General features: G+C 42.2%; 1 protein-coding gene across 1 annotated transcript; it reads left to right on the plus strand.

Annotated features, from left to right (window-relative positions):
• Positions 1–3,408: 3,408 nt before the first annotated feature.
• Positions 3,409–16,358, plus strand: LOC139377161 (ankyrin repeat domain 2 (stretch responsive muscle)). Its single transcript, XM_071120171.1, has 12 exons — positions 3,409–3,523; positions 6,012–6,030; positions 6,138–6,282; positions 7,698–7,802; positions 8,612–8,752; positions 8,929–9,034; positions 9,483–9,583; positions 9,871–9,969; positions 11,897–11,995; positions 14,165–14,263; positions 14,381–14,473; positions 16,317–16,358. Exons 1-12 carry the CDS (start codon positions 3,409–3,411, stop codon positions 16,356–16,358), a joined length of 1,164 nt encoding a protein of 387 aa, XP_070976272.1.
• The last annotated feature ends 1,227 nt before the right edge of the window (positions 16,359–17,585 follow it).

The raw sequence follows: 17,585 nt of genomic DNA on the forward strand, positions 1-17,585 counted from the left end.
AAACTGAAGATGTCCCTAACCGCTGATCTAAGGTCAGTTTTGCGTTTGTACTACTTGTGGTAAACGTTTAGATTAAGGTGAGGGTGAGCTGATTCTACATCTGTGTCAGCGAGCGTGTAATGCTGTTTATGCACCAGTGAACTCTGCCTCCTCCTTCCTAACTGAAAATTAATAATTTACCTACTGTTACACAGTAAGACGGTCAGGCTCACAGGAACAACAGCCAGTGTGTGTTGGAAAATTGAGGATGTGCACCTGTGTGTGTGTGTGTGTGTGTGTGTGTGTGTGTGTGTGTGTGTGTGTGTGTGTGTGTGTGTGTGTGTGTGTGTGTGTGTGTGTATGCTAACGTACACTACCGTTCAAACGTTTGGGGTCACTTAGAAATGTCCTTGTTTTTTAAAGAAAAGCACATTTTTTGTCTGTTAAAATAACATAAAATTGCTCAGAAATACAGTGTAGACATTATTAATGTTGTAAATTACTAGTGTATCTAGAAACGGCTGATTTTTTATGGAATATCTACAGAGGCCCATTATCAGCAACCATCACTCCTGTGTTCCAATGGCACGTTGTGTTAGCTTATCATTTTAAAAGACAAATTGATCATTAGAAAAAACTTTTGCAATAATGTTAGCACAGCTGAAAACTGTTGTTCTAAATAAAGAAGCAATAAAACTGGCCTTCTTTAGACTAGTTGAGTATCTAGCTTCATTAAATAGTACCCACAAAACACCAGTCTCAACGTCAACAGTGAAGAGGCGACTCCGGGATGCTGACCTTCTAGGCAGAGTTCCTCTGTCCAGTGTCTGTGTTCTTCTGCCCATCTTAATCATCTCTTTTTTTGGCCAGTCTGAGATATGGCTTTTTCTTTGCAACTCTGCCTAGAAGGCCAGCATCCCGGAGTCGCCTCTTCACTGTTGACGTTGAGACTGGTGTTTTGCAGGTACTATTTAATGAAGCTGCCAGTTGAGGATTTGTGAGGCATCTGTTTCTCAAACTAGACAGTGTAATGTACTTGTCCTCTTGCTCAGTTGTGCACCGGGACCTCCCACTCCTCTTTCTATTCTGGTTAGGGCCCGTTTGCGCTGTGCTTTTCTTTAAAAAACAAGGACATTTGTAAGTGACCCCAAACTTTTGAATGGTAGTGTATGCAGAGAAATACGGGACCATCTGTACAAATGTAATAACTTTAGTGTATGCCTTTTTACATTGATCTGTCTGAGCACTCATATTGAGGCTTGTTCTGTGCACTGCTCTCGGTCCAAGTGTTCTGGTGATGTCTCACACACACACAGCCTAAGTAATAACTATATTTATTTACTGCTCTCTAATGTCCTCTTAACCTGAGATTTATATCAATCACCATGACTCATCCTGCTGGATCACACATTTATTACAGCTCAGATAAGTAGCATGCTCTGGTGGTGGGCTGCTCAGTATGTTAGCCTGACCTTTGCTATCAACTGCTTTTCAATCGTGTGCATGTGAAAGGGTGGTGTGCTGTGTGTGTGTGTGTGTGTGTGTGTGTGTGTTTGTGTGTGTGTGTGTGTGTGTGTGTGTGTGTGTGTGTGTGTGTGTGTGTGTGTGTGTGTGTGTGTGTGTGTGTGTGTGTGTGTGTGTGTGTGCGTGTGGGAGGGGGGTGGGCTGTGAACAACATTTGTAACATACAAGGGCTTTTGTTACAGACTGATAAACCGACTGATAATTGTGTCAAACTGTATCCTTAAAGGACGGTCCTCGACGCCGGTCTCTGATTGGTTGCTTCACGGTATGAGCCTTGCCGATATTTACAAGGTATCACTTGACGCACTTATAAATAACGTAATCGTCCAAAACTGTGAGTTTACAGGCCTGGAGTCTGGAGGCCTTGTAAAACGACAGCTAACAGGGCTGGCACAGGGCAGGGTAAAACTAAGAACTTAGTGGAACGAATGCACCCTGTGCTCATGACTCTAGAGTGTGTGTGTGTGTATGTGTGTGTGTGTGTGTGTGTGTGTGTGTGTAAGGGGGGGGGGGGGTCACACACTTGCACACACACACACGCTCCAGGTCTACAGTAGTAGACCTGTCTACTAGGGTTTCACAATGCCCCTGGTGAGCCTGACATTCCAATCAGGAAGTATAAGATCATCCGGACTGCCACATCCCAGCTGGTAACCAACCGGTCCCCTGAGCAGGTTATACTGACGTTTAGACAGACAATCTGTTTGCTATTCAGCTGTTAGAACTGTTATATGTAAATTGGAAGTGAGAATTGTGAAGTTGTGTTTCTGTCGTTTTGTTTCCATTTCAACCCTGAACGGACATCCCAGTATGGAGGAGGATGTGCAGTGGGCTACCAATGTGACAGCAGAACAGGACCTCAAGAAGTCTGAGGTAGGGGGAAATGAGCACTTATTTAGCACGTTTTAAACTCAAGATGCATTCTAGTAGTAAATAGGTAACACGTCATTGCGTTATCATAAACAACAACGGTGTATTAAAAAACCCATTCCTTACCCCAGAACACTTCAACGGGTGACTATCCATGAAGATAAATGAAAGGGAACTCTATTGAGATGGCTAGTGGGACACTAACCTGCGAGGCTGTATACTTTCTGTGCCTCACACCTTTTCCTCACCAAGGCTCTAATGAAGATGGATGGGAGCATCAGGGCTGAATCCAATTCATGACATAATAGACAAATGTTTTACATTGGGAAAGTTGCCTGAGAGCTCAAATAATGCCATCATATTTAGCCACAGATGAGTATTTAAAGGTCCAATGCAGCCTTTTTTTTAAATCTCAATATCAAATCATTTCTGGGTAACAGTTTGTTTTCATTTAAAATGGTTAAAAATAAACAAAAAAGCAAATTCGAAGCAAATTTCTCAAGAAAGAATTATGTTAGAACTGAGTAAGGAGGGGAAAACTGGAAACGATCTGTTATTGGCAGAGAGGTTTGGAACTCTCTTTCTAATTGGTCTATTAACTAATATACAGCTTGGTGCTGTTACCATGGAAGGTCAAAACTCCATCCCACCAAAACAGGCTGAAATTTCAGGAGATCTTTTCAAACAGCTCTTACACTAAAAGTGCATTGTCATCATTTTCACAATTTCACAGTATTTTTTCAACCTCATAGTGTGGAAATGATATAAAACACAGGAAAATATCTGGGCCTTCAGAACAATGACGTATCCTACTGTACATTTTAACATAGACACAAACATGTGTACAAACACCCACACATACAGTACATGCACTTGCATTAGCTGGTGTGAACTGTGTGTGAGGCTGAGTGACCTGAGCTAGCCTTTGCTGTGACTGTGTGACTATGTGTGACCCATTGACTGTATAAGAATGGACAAAGTCATCAATGACATCACACCATTTAAAGCTCAGGAAGTCGGTTTTAGCTTGCTAAGATGGCGTTTCTTGGAAGTGGGGAGAATGGCGACCACTTCAGGAAGTGGGGAGGACGACTGCCCACTCTCATTGAGTATTTCAAGTTTAAGTTCGACCGGGGACTGCAGGCTGCCGGTAGCAACAAATGTATCCTTTTAACTTGTTCTTTGTGAGATTTGTTTATAATTCGTTCAAGGACATACTGTACATCTGATGTAATAGAAGCAATTATTGATACTGTGACTGTCTTCTGATTTTAATTTCATTCACACAAATATTGACCACGAAGATTGCCATTTTCCCATTCAGTACATAGGGGGATATTGCTTTCTGAAAACAACAGCCTGCAGTTCTCTGGTCGGCCATGAACTTCATGGCTTCAATGAGAGGGGGCAGTTCTCCCCCTGGTGTGACCTATAGTTATCTGAGGTATCTATAACCACATGACCCGTTGCTGCTTCTGAAATAGTTTACAGCTTATTAACTTAACAGCCTGACCTCTGACCTACAGTAGGCTATCTATAATACATTGCTACATCTTTACAACTAATACATGAAATCAAGTAATTACTGAAATATAAATAAAGTAATGTCCTTGATTAGACATTTATTTTGTTTCATAGACACTTTCATAGACATTTGAATGTCATGGTGTCTGCAAGGATTTTACTTCAGGATTTTTGTTTATATTTGTTCATGTTTTTACCCTTCTAATATCATCATTTCAGTTTGCAATGATTCCTTTGACTAGTCCGTGCAAAAATACATGATATTGCATGGACAAGTGTTCTTGTAGATTCCTCTATGATCCATGCCTCTCAACAGATTGTTTGATACTGCCTCCAGGGAGAAAGCAGAGTTACATATCACCTTCCTCTACAAGCAGACCGATTTGGGATTCACAGATTTGAATGAATGACTTCATTTATACTTTCTTACACCCGCAGTTCATCACTTGAGGGAAATTAGCTTGTTAGTTATACATTATATTTACCACTAATCTCATGTTACACTTTTGTTCATCTCTTTAGTGTAATATTTAGTGCAAGTATGTGGTACATTTTCACAACTCTTAGTACAAAATGCAAAACAGATCATCAAACAGGCAGTTGTTCCAAAAGTTTAAGCACATTTTCAATTGACAATTCAACACACAAAATCATAAGTCACTTTTTCACAAACCGTAATCAGTGTTTTATCTAGAAATAAATGTTTCACATGACAATACATGTTCATATAAAGCAATTGCCTTTCATAATGCAATGCTCACATTACTTTTGATATGATTATTTTCTCATATTCTAAAATACATTTTACCATTACTTAATCCAACTGCTCTTAATCGATAATCACTTAACTGTCTGGTAAACCTCCAGATTTTACACTGGCTCGTCTACTACAGATTTTACACTGGCTCGTCTACTACAGATTTTACACTGGCTCGTCTACTACAGATTTTACACTGGCTCGTCTACTACAGATTTTACACTGGCTCGTCTACTACAGATTTTACACTGGCTCGTCTACTACAGATTTTACACTGGCTCGTCTACTACAGATTTTACACTGGCTCGTCTACTACAGATTTTACACTGGCTCGTCTACTACAGATTTAGAGGACTACATCATGAAAATGTATGTCTGAAAAATAGAAACATAAAAGGTATTATATATATTTTAATTATTATAATTTTATACATTTAACTAGGCAAGTCAGTTAAGAACAAATTATTATTTACAATGACAGCCTACACCTGCCAAACCCGGATGACGCTGGGCAAATTGTGCGCTGCCCTACCGTATGGGACTCCCAATCATGGCCAGTTGTGATACAGCGTGGAATCGAACCAGGCTGTCTGTAGTGACACTGAAGTGATGTCTCAAGCACTGAGATGCAGTGCCTTCGACCGCTGCACCACTCTTGAATGTACTACTATGACGATGACTGTTATGATTTTACTTCACAGTAAATAAAATACAAATATGTTATTGACAAGATCAGATATATACTGTATGTAACGAATCAAAGTTTACTGGTCACTGTCACGACTTCCACCGAAGGTGGTTCCTCTCCCTGTTCGGGTGGTGCTCGGCAGTCGTCAGCGCCGGCCTACTAGAAGGTGGTTCCTCTCCCTGTTCGGGTGGTGCTCGGCAGTCGTCAGCGCCGGCCTACTAGAAGGTGGTTCCTCTCCCTGTTCGGGTGGTGCTCGGCAGTCGTCAGCGCCGGCCTACTAGAAGGTGGTTCCTCTCCCTGTTCGGGTGGTGCTCGGCAGTCGTCAGCGCCGGCCTACTAGAAGGTGGTTCCTCTCCCTGTTCGGGTGGTGCTCGGCAGTCGTCAGCGCTGGCCTACTAGAAGGTGGCTCCTCTCCCTGTTCGGGCGGCGCTCGGCAGTCGTCATCACCGGCATACTAGTTGCCACCGATCCATTTTTCCTTTTCGTTTGTGTCTGTCTGTTTTGTTTACACCTGTGTCCTATTTGTTCATTTCGGTGGGTTTATTAACCTCCGCTGCCTGCTAGTCTTTGTGCGGGATTATTCGTTTTTTGTTTCTCACAGTCGTTGTACCGTTGGTACTGTATTAGGAGTAGAGGTTTCTCCTTCGTGTGTTTCGTGATTTTCCCTAGGTGTGGCAACTTCGTTGGGGTGAGTTTCGTGATTTTCCCTAGGTGTGGCGACTTCGTTGGGATGTGTTTCGTGATTTTCCCTAGGTGTGGCGACTTTGTTGGGGTGTGTTTCGTGATTTTCCCTAGGTGTGGCGACTTCGTTGGGGTGAGTTTCGTGATTTTCCCTAGGTGTGGCAACTTCGTTGGGGTGTGTTTCGTGATTTTCTCTAGGTGTGGCGACTTCGTTGCGGTGTGTTTTGTGATTTTCCCTAGGTGTGGCGACTTCGTTGGGGTGTGTTTCCCCACCTGTTGTTGTTGGGTTGGGACTTTATAATAAACGACTGTGCCACTGGCAATTCCTTGCTCTCCTGCTCCTACCTCTTCTTAGGAGGCACCTAACAGTCGCGTACACCGATTAATAGATGTTAAAGCAGGCGCAGTGAAATGCTTGTATTTTTTAGCTCCTACAGTGCATAAATAAATACAATACCAACAAGAAAATAATACAGAAATAAATACAATACCAATATGAAAATTATACGGAAATTCCAAAACAAGAAAGAAATGCATCCTCTATACAGTAAACATGTATGCAAAATGACATTTCTGGGGTCTTTTTGATCAGGAGAGTTCATACTGATCTACTAAAATATCATTGGTCAATACAGTACTTTAATACAGGCTAATACAGCACTGTAATACAGTAATATATGCCATTTACGTAGCAAACACTTTCATCCAAAGTGACAACATTCCACATATTTTGGCATGTGAACCCAGTGGGAATCAAACCCACAACTCTGGTCTTGCTGGTGCCATGCTCTTACTAACTGAGTCACGTTTAGGACCTCTACAATAGATCGGTACAATGCTGTACAATACAATACACGATTACAATGCAGGTGGAAGATGTATGATTTCCACTACCCTCCTTTGGGCCATGGATGAGGCATGCAATGACATCAGTCCAGACCTATGTCAGGCTTGGATTCACCATGCCAAAAAGTTTTTCCCCAGGTGCATGAACAATTAACATATTTACTGTTAATTCTTTCTATGGGCGAAATGCTCAAAACAGGCTTGATGCATACTAGTGCTGCTAAACATTGTTTCCTTAATTTCTTTCATTTGAATACATGATGAAAGATGTTTCCAATGATCACACTTTTGATCACACATGGGATAGAAATTATGGAAATGTGATGTTTAGTCAATTTGAATGGGTAGTGTAAGTGTTGCCTAATGTAAAACACAGTGTAATGTATTGCACTTTACAGTACTGTTGGATTAGCTGGTTGTTCAAATAACTAAATTCAGAAGATATCATTATGTTGTGTTTTGGTGATTAAACCAATGTACTCATTATATTTCACGGTAAACTTAGATTTTGGATCAATGGTTGTGTGGTGAAAGATGTCTGCAAACAAAATGAATGCGTAATGAACGGTTTTGATTGTAAAATGGCTGCTTTACGAGTGTTGTCAGTTTGGAGTTTTGTACTAACAGTTTTTAAAATTCATTACGTACCAAAGCTTTTATTTTATTTTTAAAATGTAAACATAAGTACGCCGGTTTTCTACAAATGGAAAATAATGTTTTGCTTGTCTTTCTATTTTTGCATGTCTGTTAATTGTAAAGTACATTAAGGTGTGTTTTTCACTTTAGATAGAGTTATGATTTGAATATTATTTCTCTGTTATTAACCAGCGTCGCAGAGCGCGAGCGGTGAAGCTGGGACGTATGAAGTGGGACACACCTGAACAGGAAGAACCAGGCTGTGAACCCACCAATCACAACGTTGAAAGCATCCAGGTAAAGGAAAAGGAAGTAAACTTCTGATACATTTGGTTATGTATTCACCCTCAGTTACATTACAGTCTGTGAATCCCACATTGTAAATCCAGCAATAGTTTACTGTCAATGCATTCTACTTAGCTCTCTTTTACCAGGCTTGTTATTGAGACAATATTTGATTCTATTCACCTGTATTTTATGAAGAACACACAACCTATTCACCTATATCTATATTCACCTATATCTATATTCACCTATATCTATATTCACCTATATCTACCTCAAGATGCTGTTTATATTTCCCCAAGGTTGGTTACTGCCAACAACATTGTTCTATTACCAGATATTTTGTTGAGAACATGTTCTCATTTACAAGCTATGAGGTTACCATGCTTTGAATGTATCTGGCCATTAGCCACTTCAACATGTGCCCCTGGCATCTCTGCTTTTACAGGCACTGACCCTCTCACACCAACTCCCCTTCTATCCCCGGTAGTAAATTAGGTGGAGGCTAGCTACTGTTCAGACAGCTGTTGGTTTACACTAGACACAGAACAAAGCAAGGGAGGCCAGTCACTCATACCAGACTCTAGGGCTGGTGTATGAAGAATGAGCCTATAGTAATACTTTTAATAGTTAAGACAATAGTAGATATAATTACACGATGAATGTGATCTATCTCGTGTCGTGTTTTGGCAGTCGTATTCTTTATTGTTGTTATTATGTTAAGGTAGAGAGAGGGGGGGGGGTGGGGGGGGGTACCAATTCTGAGTCAGCCTGTATGAGAGGAGAATCTAATCTTCTGACCACCATCTTGTCTCCCCTAGCCAGAGGAGAGAGAGAGGAATTCATTTTCAGAGGGGAAGATAGTTGATCAGGGAGGACCAGAGAGCATCAAGGAGATCTGCCGGAGGAGGAAGTTGAAGAAGTCAGGGTCCTCATCCAAGGTGGCCATGGACATACCTGTGGTGAGGCAACATTTATATCACATTTAGCAATATTTATTTTTGATGACCGGAACAATGCAGAATATACTCTTGTTTGTCATTTTGAAGAGTGGGACCAAGGTTTGCTGATTCTGGATCAGTTGCAAGTCCCAGAGAGTAACACAAACACGTTTTTTATGGGTCTTTGTGTTTGTCAGTTAGGACCTGTAGACACTTTTGACTTCATGAAGGCAGCGACTCAGGGTAAACTCAAAGTGGTGGAGAAATATCTGGAAGATGGAGGAGACCCCAATTTCAGTGATGAGGAAAGTACTAGTCTGTATGGTATATGGTCAGCTTATCATGTCACATGAGCTGGATTTCAACCTTTATTAAGATTCTTTCACCGAACGATCACTTTTTCTTTTAATGTCAGAAGGTCCAGCACCATCCTCAGACAATTGCTTTCATTTTTGGTCAAATTCCCATTTCTAGAAAAGGCTTAAAACAAAGGTTAAAATACAGTCATGTGACTTCACTTCACAAAATATATGTATTTACTTGTTGAAAGATCTGGCCTCAATAGTTCAAAGTTCAACTGTATTGTACAAGAGGTAAATTGAAATGACTGTGGCCTAGCAATCTGCAATGGCCTTGCCCTACTGTAGCAGTAGCACAAAATATTAACAAATAAAAAAACTCAATTGTATCTTTTACCTGAAACAGATATAATTTTAACAGTTCAACATCTTACATAACTAAATATTTTTCCAGTTAAGGAGGACAGCACTGCACTTTGCCTCCATCGAGGGACACTCTACCGTCATCCAGAAGCTTCTAGAGAAAGGAGCTAACATCAATTCTAAAGACCGGGTGAGAGACTCTTGCCATTAACACAGTATGTTCTATAGTCAATGTACGTTGTTGTGATAAAAGCTATGAAATTACATAGTTGACATAATTGTGTTTTTAACTCCAATACTGGGGAACAAACGGACAACTTTTAATCACATATACAGTATGTAACCTATATAACCTCAAGTATTGTGCTGATAACTGGATAATTGATAAGGTTAGGGCTGTGGAATGAAAAGCTGGTGATGAGTCAGTTGTTAAGTCTCAGACATTGTACAGTGAAGGTGGCCATGTGTGTGTTCCAGCTGGAGTCCAGAGCTGTTCACTGGGCCTGTAGAGGAGGAAGCCTGGCTGTGATCGAGGTCCTCCAGAAACATGGAGCAGACCTCAACATCAGGGACAAGGTGAGACGTGGGTGGGTGTGTCATGATGCTTTTGTGCGACTATAGCTACTGACATTTCATTCATTGTGGAGTTAGCCAGCTAACAGAATGGCCATCTACCCACGGCCGCATCATTTCACCAGTCCAGGGTTGTCCTCAGTGGGGTTAAGATACACTGCTCAAAAAAATAAAGGGAACACTAAAATAACACATCCTAGATCTGAATGAATGAAATATTCTTATTAAATACGTTTTTCTTTACAGAGTTGAATGTGCTGACAACAAAGTCACACAAAAATTATCAATGGAAATCAAATTTATCAACCCATGGAGGTCTGGATTTGGAGTCACACTCAAAATTAAAGTGAAAAACCACACTACAGGCTGATCCAACTTTGATGTAATGTCCTTAAAACAAGTCAAAAAGAGGCTCAGGAGTGTGTGTGGCCTCCACGTGCCTGTATGACCTCCCTACAACGCCTGGGCATGCTCCTGATGAGGTAGCGGATGATCTCCTGAGGGATCTCCTCCCAGACCTGGACTAAAGCATCCGCCAACTCCTGGACAGTCTGTGGTGCAACGTGGCGTTGGTGGATGGGGCGAGACATGATGTCCCAGATGTGCTCAATTGGATTCAGGTCTGGGGAACGGGCAGGCCAGTCCATAGCATCAATGCTTTCCTCTTGCAGGAACTGCTGACACACTCCAGCCACATGAGGTCTAGCATTGTCTTGCATTAGGAGGAACCCAGGGCCAACCGCACCAGCATATGGTCTCACAAGGGGTCTGAGGATCTCATCTCGGTACCTAATAGCAGTCAGGCTACCTCTGGCGAGCACATGGAGGGCTGTGCAGCCCCCCAAAGAAATGCCACTCCACACCATGACTGACCCACCGCCAAACCGGTTATGCTGGAGGATGTTGCAGGCAGCAGAACGTTCTCCACGGCATCTCCAGACTGTCACGTCTGTCACATGTGCTCAGTGTGAACCTGCTTTCATCTGTGAAGAGCACAGGGCGCCAGTGGCGAATTTGCCAATCTTGGTGTTATCTGGCAAATGAAAAACGTCCTGCATGGTGTTGGGCTGTAAGCACAACCCCCACCTGTGGACGTCGGGCCCTCATACCACCCTCATGGAGTCTGTTTCTGACCGTTTGAGCAGACACATGCACATTTGTGGCCTGCTGGAGGTTATTTTGCAGGGCTTTGGCAGTGCTCCTCCTGCTCCTCCTTGTACAAAGGCGGAGGTAGCGGTCCTGCTGCTGGGTTGTTGCCCTCCTACGGCCTCCTCCACGTCTCCTGATGTACTGGCCTGTCTCCTGGTAGCGCCTCCATGCTCTGGACACTACGCTGACAGACACAGCAAACCTTCTTGCCACAGCTCGCATTGATGTGCCATCCTGGATGAGCTGCACTACCTGAGCCACTTGTGTAGGTTGTAGACTCCGTCTCATGCTACCACTAGAGTGAAAGCACCGCCAGCATTCAAAAGTGACCAAAACATCAGCCAGGAAGCATAGGAACTGAGAAGTGGTCTGGGGTCCCCACCTGCAGAACCACTCCTTTATTGCCTTGCTAATTGCCTATAATTTCCACCTGTTGTCTATTCCATTTGCACAACAGCATGTGAAATGTATTGTCAATCAGTGTTGCTTCCTAAGTGGACAGTTCGATTTCACAGAAGTGTAATTGACTTGGAGTTACATTGTGTTGTTTAAGTGTTCCCTTTATTTTTTTGAGCAGTGTATATTAAGAATATACATGTTTCTTTGTCCTTTGACATGTAGAATTGGGAAGATTTCAGCTACAAGGAATTGTTATCTGCAGCATCTTTCACAATTTATTTCACATCAATCCCGGTGAAGAGGAGGAAATGAGTAGAAATGCGCCCATGTTGGCTGTAACTCTCTCTCTCTCGCTCTCTCTCTTTCTCTCTCTCATCCCTAGCTGATGGCCAGCCCTCTCCATGTGGCCACCAGGACAGGCCATTCTGATGTAGTGGGACACCTGCTGAACAGTGGAGCCAAAATCAACGCCAGAGACAGGGTAGGACGTCATGCTTTCTCACTGCATCATACCTGGTCTAATATGATTTTGTAAGCCAGTTTTGTGTGGTATTGGTGCTTAAAAAGCCTTTTATCATTCCTTTCCTCTTGAAATACAATAAACAAACATCATCATTGTAGCAATGTGGCTCATAATCTTGGTTGTCCTCATTGTCATCATTATCTTGGTTGTCTTTGTTGTCATCATTATCTTGGTTGTCTTAGTTGTCATCATTATCTTGGTTGTCTTTGTTGTCATCATTATCTTGGTTGTCCTCGATGTCATCATGATCTTGGTTGTCTTTGTTGTCATCATCATCTTGATTGTCCTCGTTGTCATCATTATCTTGGTTGTCCAGAAGAAGTATTTTGTTGACACAGCATCTAAAATGGAGTATTACATCAAGCATTTCATTAACTGCAAAACCCCTCATGTCATCTATAGATTGGAATGTCCACAGTGCAAGGTGTTCTACATTGGACGGACAAAGAGACGCCTTCAAGACCGCTTAGCGGAACACAAGTACGCCATAGGCAATGAAGACTACCCCATGGCAAGGCACTACAAGTCCTTACACCATGGCAACCCTGCCTCCCTACAAGCTATGGGTATTGATCATGTTCCAGCCTCTATTAGAAAAGGGGACTGTCTTGAACAGTTAAACCAAAGGGAAAGTTTTTGGATTTACAAACTACATGCCACTAAGTACCCTGGTTTAAATGAAGATATGGACTTACAAACTACAGGCCACTAAGTACCCTGGTTTAAATGAAGATATGGATTTACAAACTACAGGCCACTAAGTACCCTGGTTTAAATGAAGATATGGATTTACAAACTACAGGCCACTAAGTACCCTGGTTTAAATGAAGATATGGATTTACAAACTACAGGCCACTAAGTACCCTGGTTTAAATGAAGATATGGATTTACAAACTACAGGCCACTAAGTACCCTGGTTTAAATGAAGATATGGATTTACAAACTACAGGCCACTAAGTACCCTGGTTTAAATGAAGATATGGACTTACAAACTACAGGCCACTCAGTACCCTGGTTTAAATGAAGATATTGATTCTTCACCCTTCCTGTAGGGTCGTGATGGGTCCATTTGCTGTCATCTAGTGGAAATGTTGCTCAATTGCCCTCAGCTATGTTTAGACTGTTGTTGTTCATGTTTTGCTGTGTTCTAGTGTACTAGTGAATATATTGTTTTCTTATTCTTGACACTTCTCCCAGTCATATTTAAGGTTAGAACTACCTTTTAGTGTTCTGATACTTCTAGCTTGGAGTTGAATTAGTTACAGTATTTCACTTTTTAATGTGTATGGTATTGCTTACTAGGTGTGTGCAATCAATTTTGTAACTATGCCCTCTTCAAATTAGGGCTAATTGAAAAAGCTGTTCAAAAGAGGACATTGTATTATTTCTTTGTCCTCCCTGACGAAGGCCATGAAGCCGAAACGCTTCTGATTTTTAAAAATTTTGTTTCTATTGAACATGCCATACTAATAAAGGCATTTTAATTAATTACATGAAGAGTGCCTTGGTCCTCCTTTCTTTTTGATGACCAATTCACCCCTTTTACCAAAGAGCACCTTCTATCTACCAAAATGTACTATTGTGTACCTTAGTAGCGCTTCCCTTCCTCCTCTTTCTACCAGTTTTGTGTGGTATTGGTGCTTAAAAAGCCTTTTATCATTCCTTTCCTCTTGTAATACAATAAACAAACATCATCATTGTAACAATGTGTCTCATCATCTTGGTTGTCCTCGTTGTCATTATCTTGGTTGTCTTTGTTGTTATCATTATCTTGGTTGTCTTTGTGTCATTATCTTGGTTGTCCTCGTTGTCATCATTATCTTGGTTGTCCTCGTTGTCATCATTATCTTGGCTGTCCTCGTTGTCATCATTATCTTGGTTGTCCTCGTTGTCATCATTATCTTGGTTGTCTTTGTTGTCATTATCTTGGTTGTCTTTGTTGTCATCATTATCTTGGTTGTCCTCGTTGTCATCATTATCTTGGTTGTCTTTGTTGTCATCATTATCTTGGTTGTCTTTGTTGTCATTATCTTGGTTGTCGTTGTTGTCATCATTATCTTGGTTGTCCTCGTTGGCATCATTATTTTCGTTGTCTTCATAGTGTAGTATTGTAATTTTGTATTCCAGGAGGGGGACACTCCTCTGCATGATGCTGTGCGTCTAGGCAGATATAAGATACTCAAGCTGCTCATTGTTGGAGGGGCTGATACAAGGCTCAAAAACCATGTGAGTATCACATCTTCTCAAATAAAACCTGAGGTTGGCATAGACATTTTCTATTCAAATGTGTCTTTTTGCTTCCGTGTGTAACTGTTTGTACAATCACGTGTCTGTGTGTTTCAGGAGGGCTTTACAGCAGTGGAGCAGGTGAAAGAGTGGCAGTTTGACACCAAGGAGACTCTGGAGAAACTGGACCAGCTGAGGGAGGTGGGTCTGGTACCCCCACTGTTACCTAACTTACCAGACCACCAAATCTGCCTTCAGCCCTAAACCTCCACATCCCACTGGTACATACCTAACCAGACCACCAAATCAGCCTTCAGCCCTAAACCTCCACATCCCACTGGTACCTAACTTACCAGACCACCAAATCAGCCTTCAGCCCTAAACCTCCACATCCCAATGGTACCTAACTTACCAGACCACCAAATCAGCCTTCAGCCCTAAACCTCCACACCCCACTGTTACCTAACTTACCAGACCACCAAATCAGCCTTCATCCCTAAACCTCCACATCCCACTGGTACCTAACTTACCAGACCACCAAATCAGCCTTCAGCCCTAAACCTCCACATCCCACTGGTACATACCTAACCAGACCACTAAATCAGCCTTCAGCCCTAAACCTCCACATCCCACTGGTACATACCTAACCAGATCACCAAATCAGCCTTCAGCCCTAAACCTCCACATCCCACTGGTACATACCTAACCAGATTACCAAATCAGCCTTCAGCCCTAAACCTCCACATCCCACTGGTACCTAGCTAACCAGATCACCAAATCAGCCTTCAGCCCTAAACCTCCACATCCCACTGGTACATATCTAACCAGACCACCAAATCAGCCTTCAGCCCTAAACCTCCACATCCCACTGGTACATACCTAACCAGATCACCAAATCAGCCTTCAGCCCTAAACCTCCACATCCCACTGGTACATACCTAACCAGACCACTAAATCAGCCTTCAGCCCTAAACCTCCACATCCCACTGGTACATACCTAACCAGATCACCAAATCAGCCTTCAGCCCTAAACCTCCACATCCCACTGGTACATACCTAACCAGATTACCAAATCAGCCTTCAGCCCTAAACCTCCACATCCCACTGGTACCTAGCTAACCAGATCACCAAATCAGCCTTCAGCCCTAAACCTCCACATCCCACTGGTACATATCTAACCAGACCACCAAATCAGCCTTCAGCCCTAAACCTCCACATCCCACTGGTACATACCTAACCAGACCACCAAATCAGCCCTAAACCTCCACATCCCACTGGTACATACCTAACCAGATCACCAAATCAGCCTTCAACCCTAAACCTCCTATCCCACATCCCACTGGTACATACCTAACCAGACCACCAAATTAGCCCTAAACCTCCACATCCCACTGGTACATACCTAACCAGACCACCAAATCAGCCCTAAACCTCCTATCCCACTGGTACATACCTTACCAGACACCACCATTTCAGCCCCTGACTGGGTGCATAGGGCTTAACTTCAACTCCCATTCTGGACAGGCACAGCGTGTGCAGGATTTTGAGTCCTCTTAGAAAAAATAGTGCTATCTTGAACCTAAAAAGGTTCTTTGGCTGTCCCCATACCCTATTTGGTTCCAGGTAGAACCCTTTCCACAGAGGGCTGTACAGGGAACCCAAAAGATTTCAATCTGGAACCAAAAACGGTTCTCCAATGGGGACATTTTGTAACCCTTTTTTCTACAAGTGTAAATCAAAACTAGACGATGAAGTGAGGTTTGTGCCCAGTGGGCTACTGCATATTTGATCAAGTCATTTCAATGCAGAGCTACAGTCATGGCAAACTCTCATCATCTTGTTTTCTGGTTATATTTGATGTAACACGATCATACCGTTACAGTAGTGGCCTGATAATATATGCTCTACTCTCCTAGTGTGTGTCTGCATGGCTCTCAGGAACATAAACCAAGCACTTTTACTTGTTATAAGCACGTTTACTGTATTTGTTATATATTTCCTGTATACTCACACCCCTCATGTACATGGTATTTGATTCATGTGTTATCTGCAGTGTGTCCTTCTAGGACACAACAGGCTGAAGTTCAAAGATTAGTTCTGTGTGTCGTTATACCAGTGAGGTTGAGACTGCTGCTTTCATGTCATCTGCTTTTGCTGAAAATACATTTTTAGAAAAGTCCTTTCAGCTGAGCAGTGTGGTGCTGGTGACTGGACTTATTAAAGCAACTCATTGGCGATTCTCTTCTGAAGAGCTTTAAAACCCCTGAAAAGCTGTGTTCTTGCATTAGAATCATTAGACGTTGAAGTCTGTGCCTAGTGGGGACACTATCTTGCCATGCAGGCTAGTCACCATATATTCTATGTAAATTACAGATAATCCATATGAGAATCCAAGGTTCCCAGTACATTCACTGCTGGCGTTGCTCTCCAACTTTACACCATCCATGGGGATATTAAATCAACAAATGATTTACAAATGTATGTCGAAGTGCATTTTTGTTCTTGTTGTTAAAAGTCTTTAAGAGCAGTATTTTGTGAGCAGATTTAAAATACGACCAATGCAGTAGGCCCATGTGTTGATTGCATCATCATAGCTTTATATCAGCATTAGGTTCTGATTTGAAACTGCATTTGGTTTATCCTCCACCATTATTACAGTAATTAACAAATGACTGTCCATCAGCAGTTGTTCCACGTTTAAAGGTCACTGGAAAACTGTTCCTTTTACAGAGGCTAGAGTCACAGACAATGTTTAGTTAAAACTGGCTCTATTGTCTCTGTGGTGCCCCGGGGGTGGATGGGATGGTTGGGGTGGCTGTTTTTCCTTTGTTAAACACCTCGGATTGGGTTAGAAATGTGTGGACATACTTCCGTGGGTCCAGTGGAAATATTTTCCTGTTGTCATCATAGGTACAGTCCTGCCTGAGGGGAAATGATCTCTAGCTCAGGGATAAACCTGTCAGAATGTATTTTGGTTTGACTACACGTGTATCTCTGAATAGTGGAAGGACTTAAAGCAGTAGTAACAATAGTATAAGCCCTGTGAATGTGAGTTCACTGTACCTATGCCAAGAGGTCTGGATAACTGTAGGGTTGCTGGTTCAAGCCCCACTCCATAGGTTCTCCATAAATCACTACAATGGTATTGATTTGAGTGCAATGTCTGAAAAGCACCGGAAAGATAAAGCTATTAATATTAGTAGCAATCCTCACTTTACAGAACATGTTCCTGCCTAGTTAAATAAAGGTAAACAAAAATAAATAAAAAATATATACAACTGGTTCAACTTTGACTTCTGAGTCATCGGGGGACATTGTTGCC

Source organism: Oncorhynchus clarkii, chromosome 20, assembly GCF_045791955.1.
Source record: "Oncorhynchus clarkii lewisi isolate Uvic-CL-2024 chromosome 20, UVic_Ocla_1.0, whole genome shotgun sequence".
NCBI lineage: Eukaryota > Metazoa > Chordata > Actinopteri > Salmoniformes > Salmonidae > Oncorhynchus > Oncorhynchus clarkii.

Bases quoted from the DNA above. Each gene is read 5' to 3' on its own strand.
- LOC139377161 (XM_071120171.1), top strand. From the start codon at position 3,409: ATGGCGTTTCTTGGAAGTGGGGAGAATGGCGACCACTTCAGGAAGTGG. The intron at 6,283-7,697 runs GTGTGTTTCCCC...GTTATTAACCAG, and splicing joins GGTGTGGCGACTTCGTTGGG to CGTCGCAGAGCGCGAGCGGT. The intron at 9,584-9,870 runs GTGAGAGACTCT...TGTGTGTTCCAG, and splicing joins ACATCAATTCTAAAGACCGG to CTGGAGTCCAGAGCTGTTCA.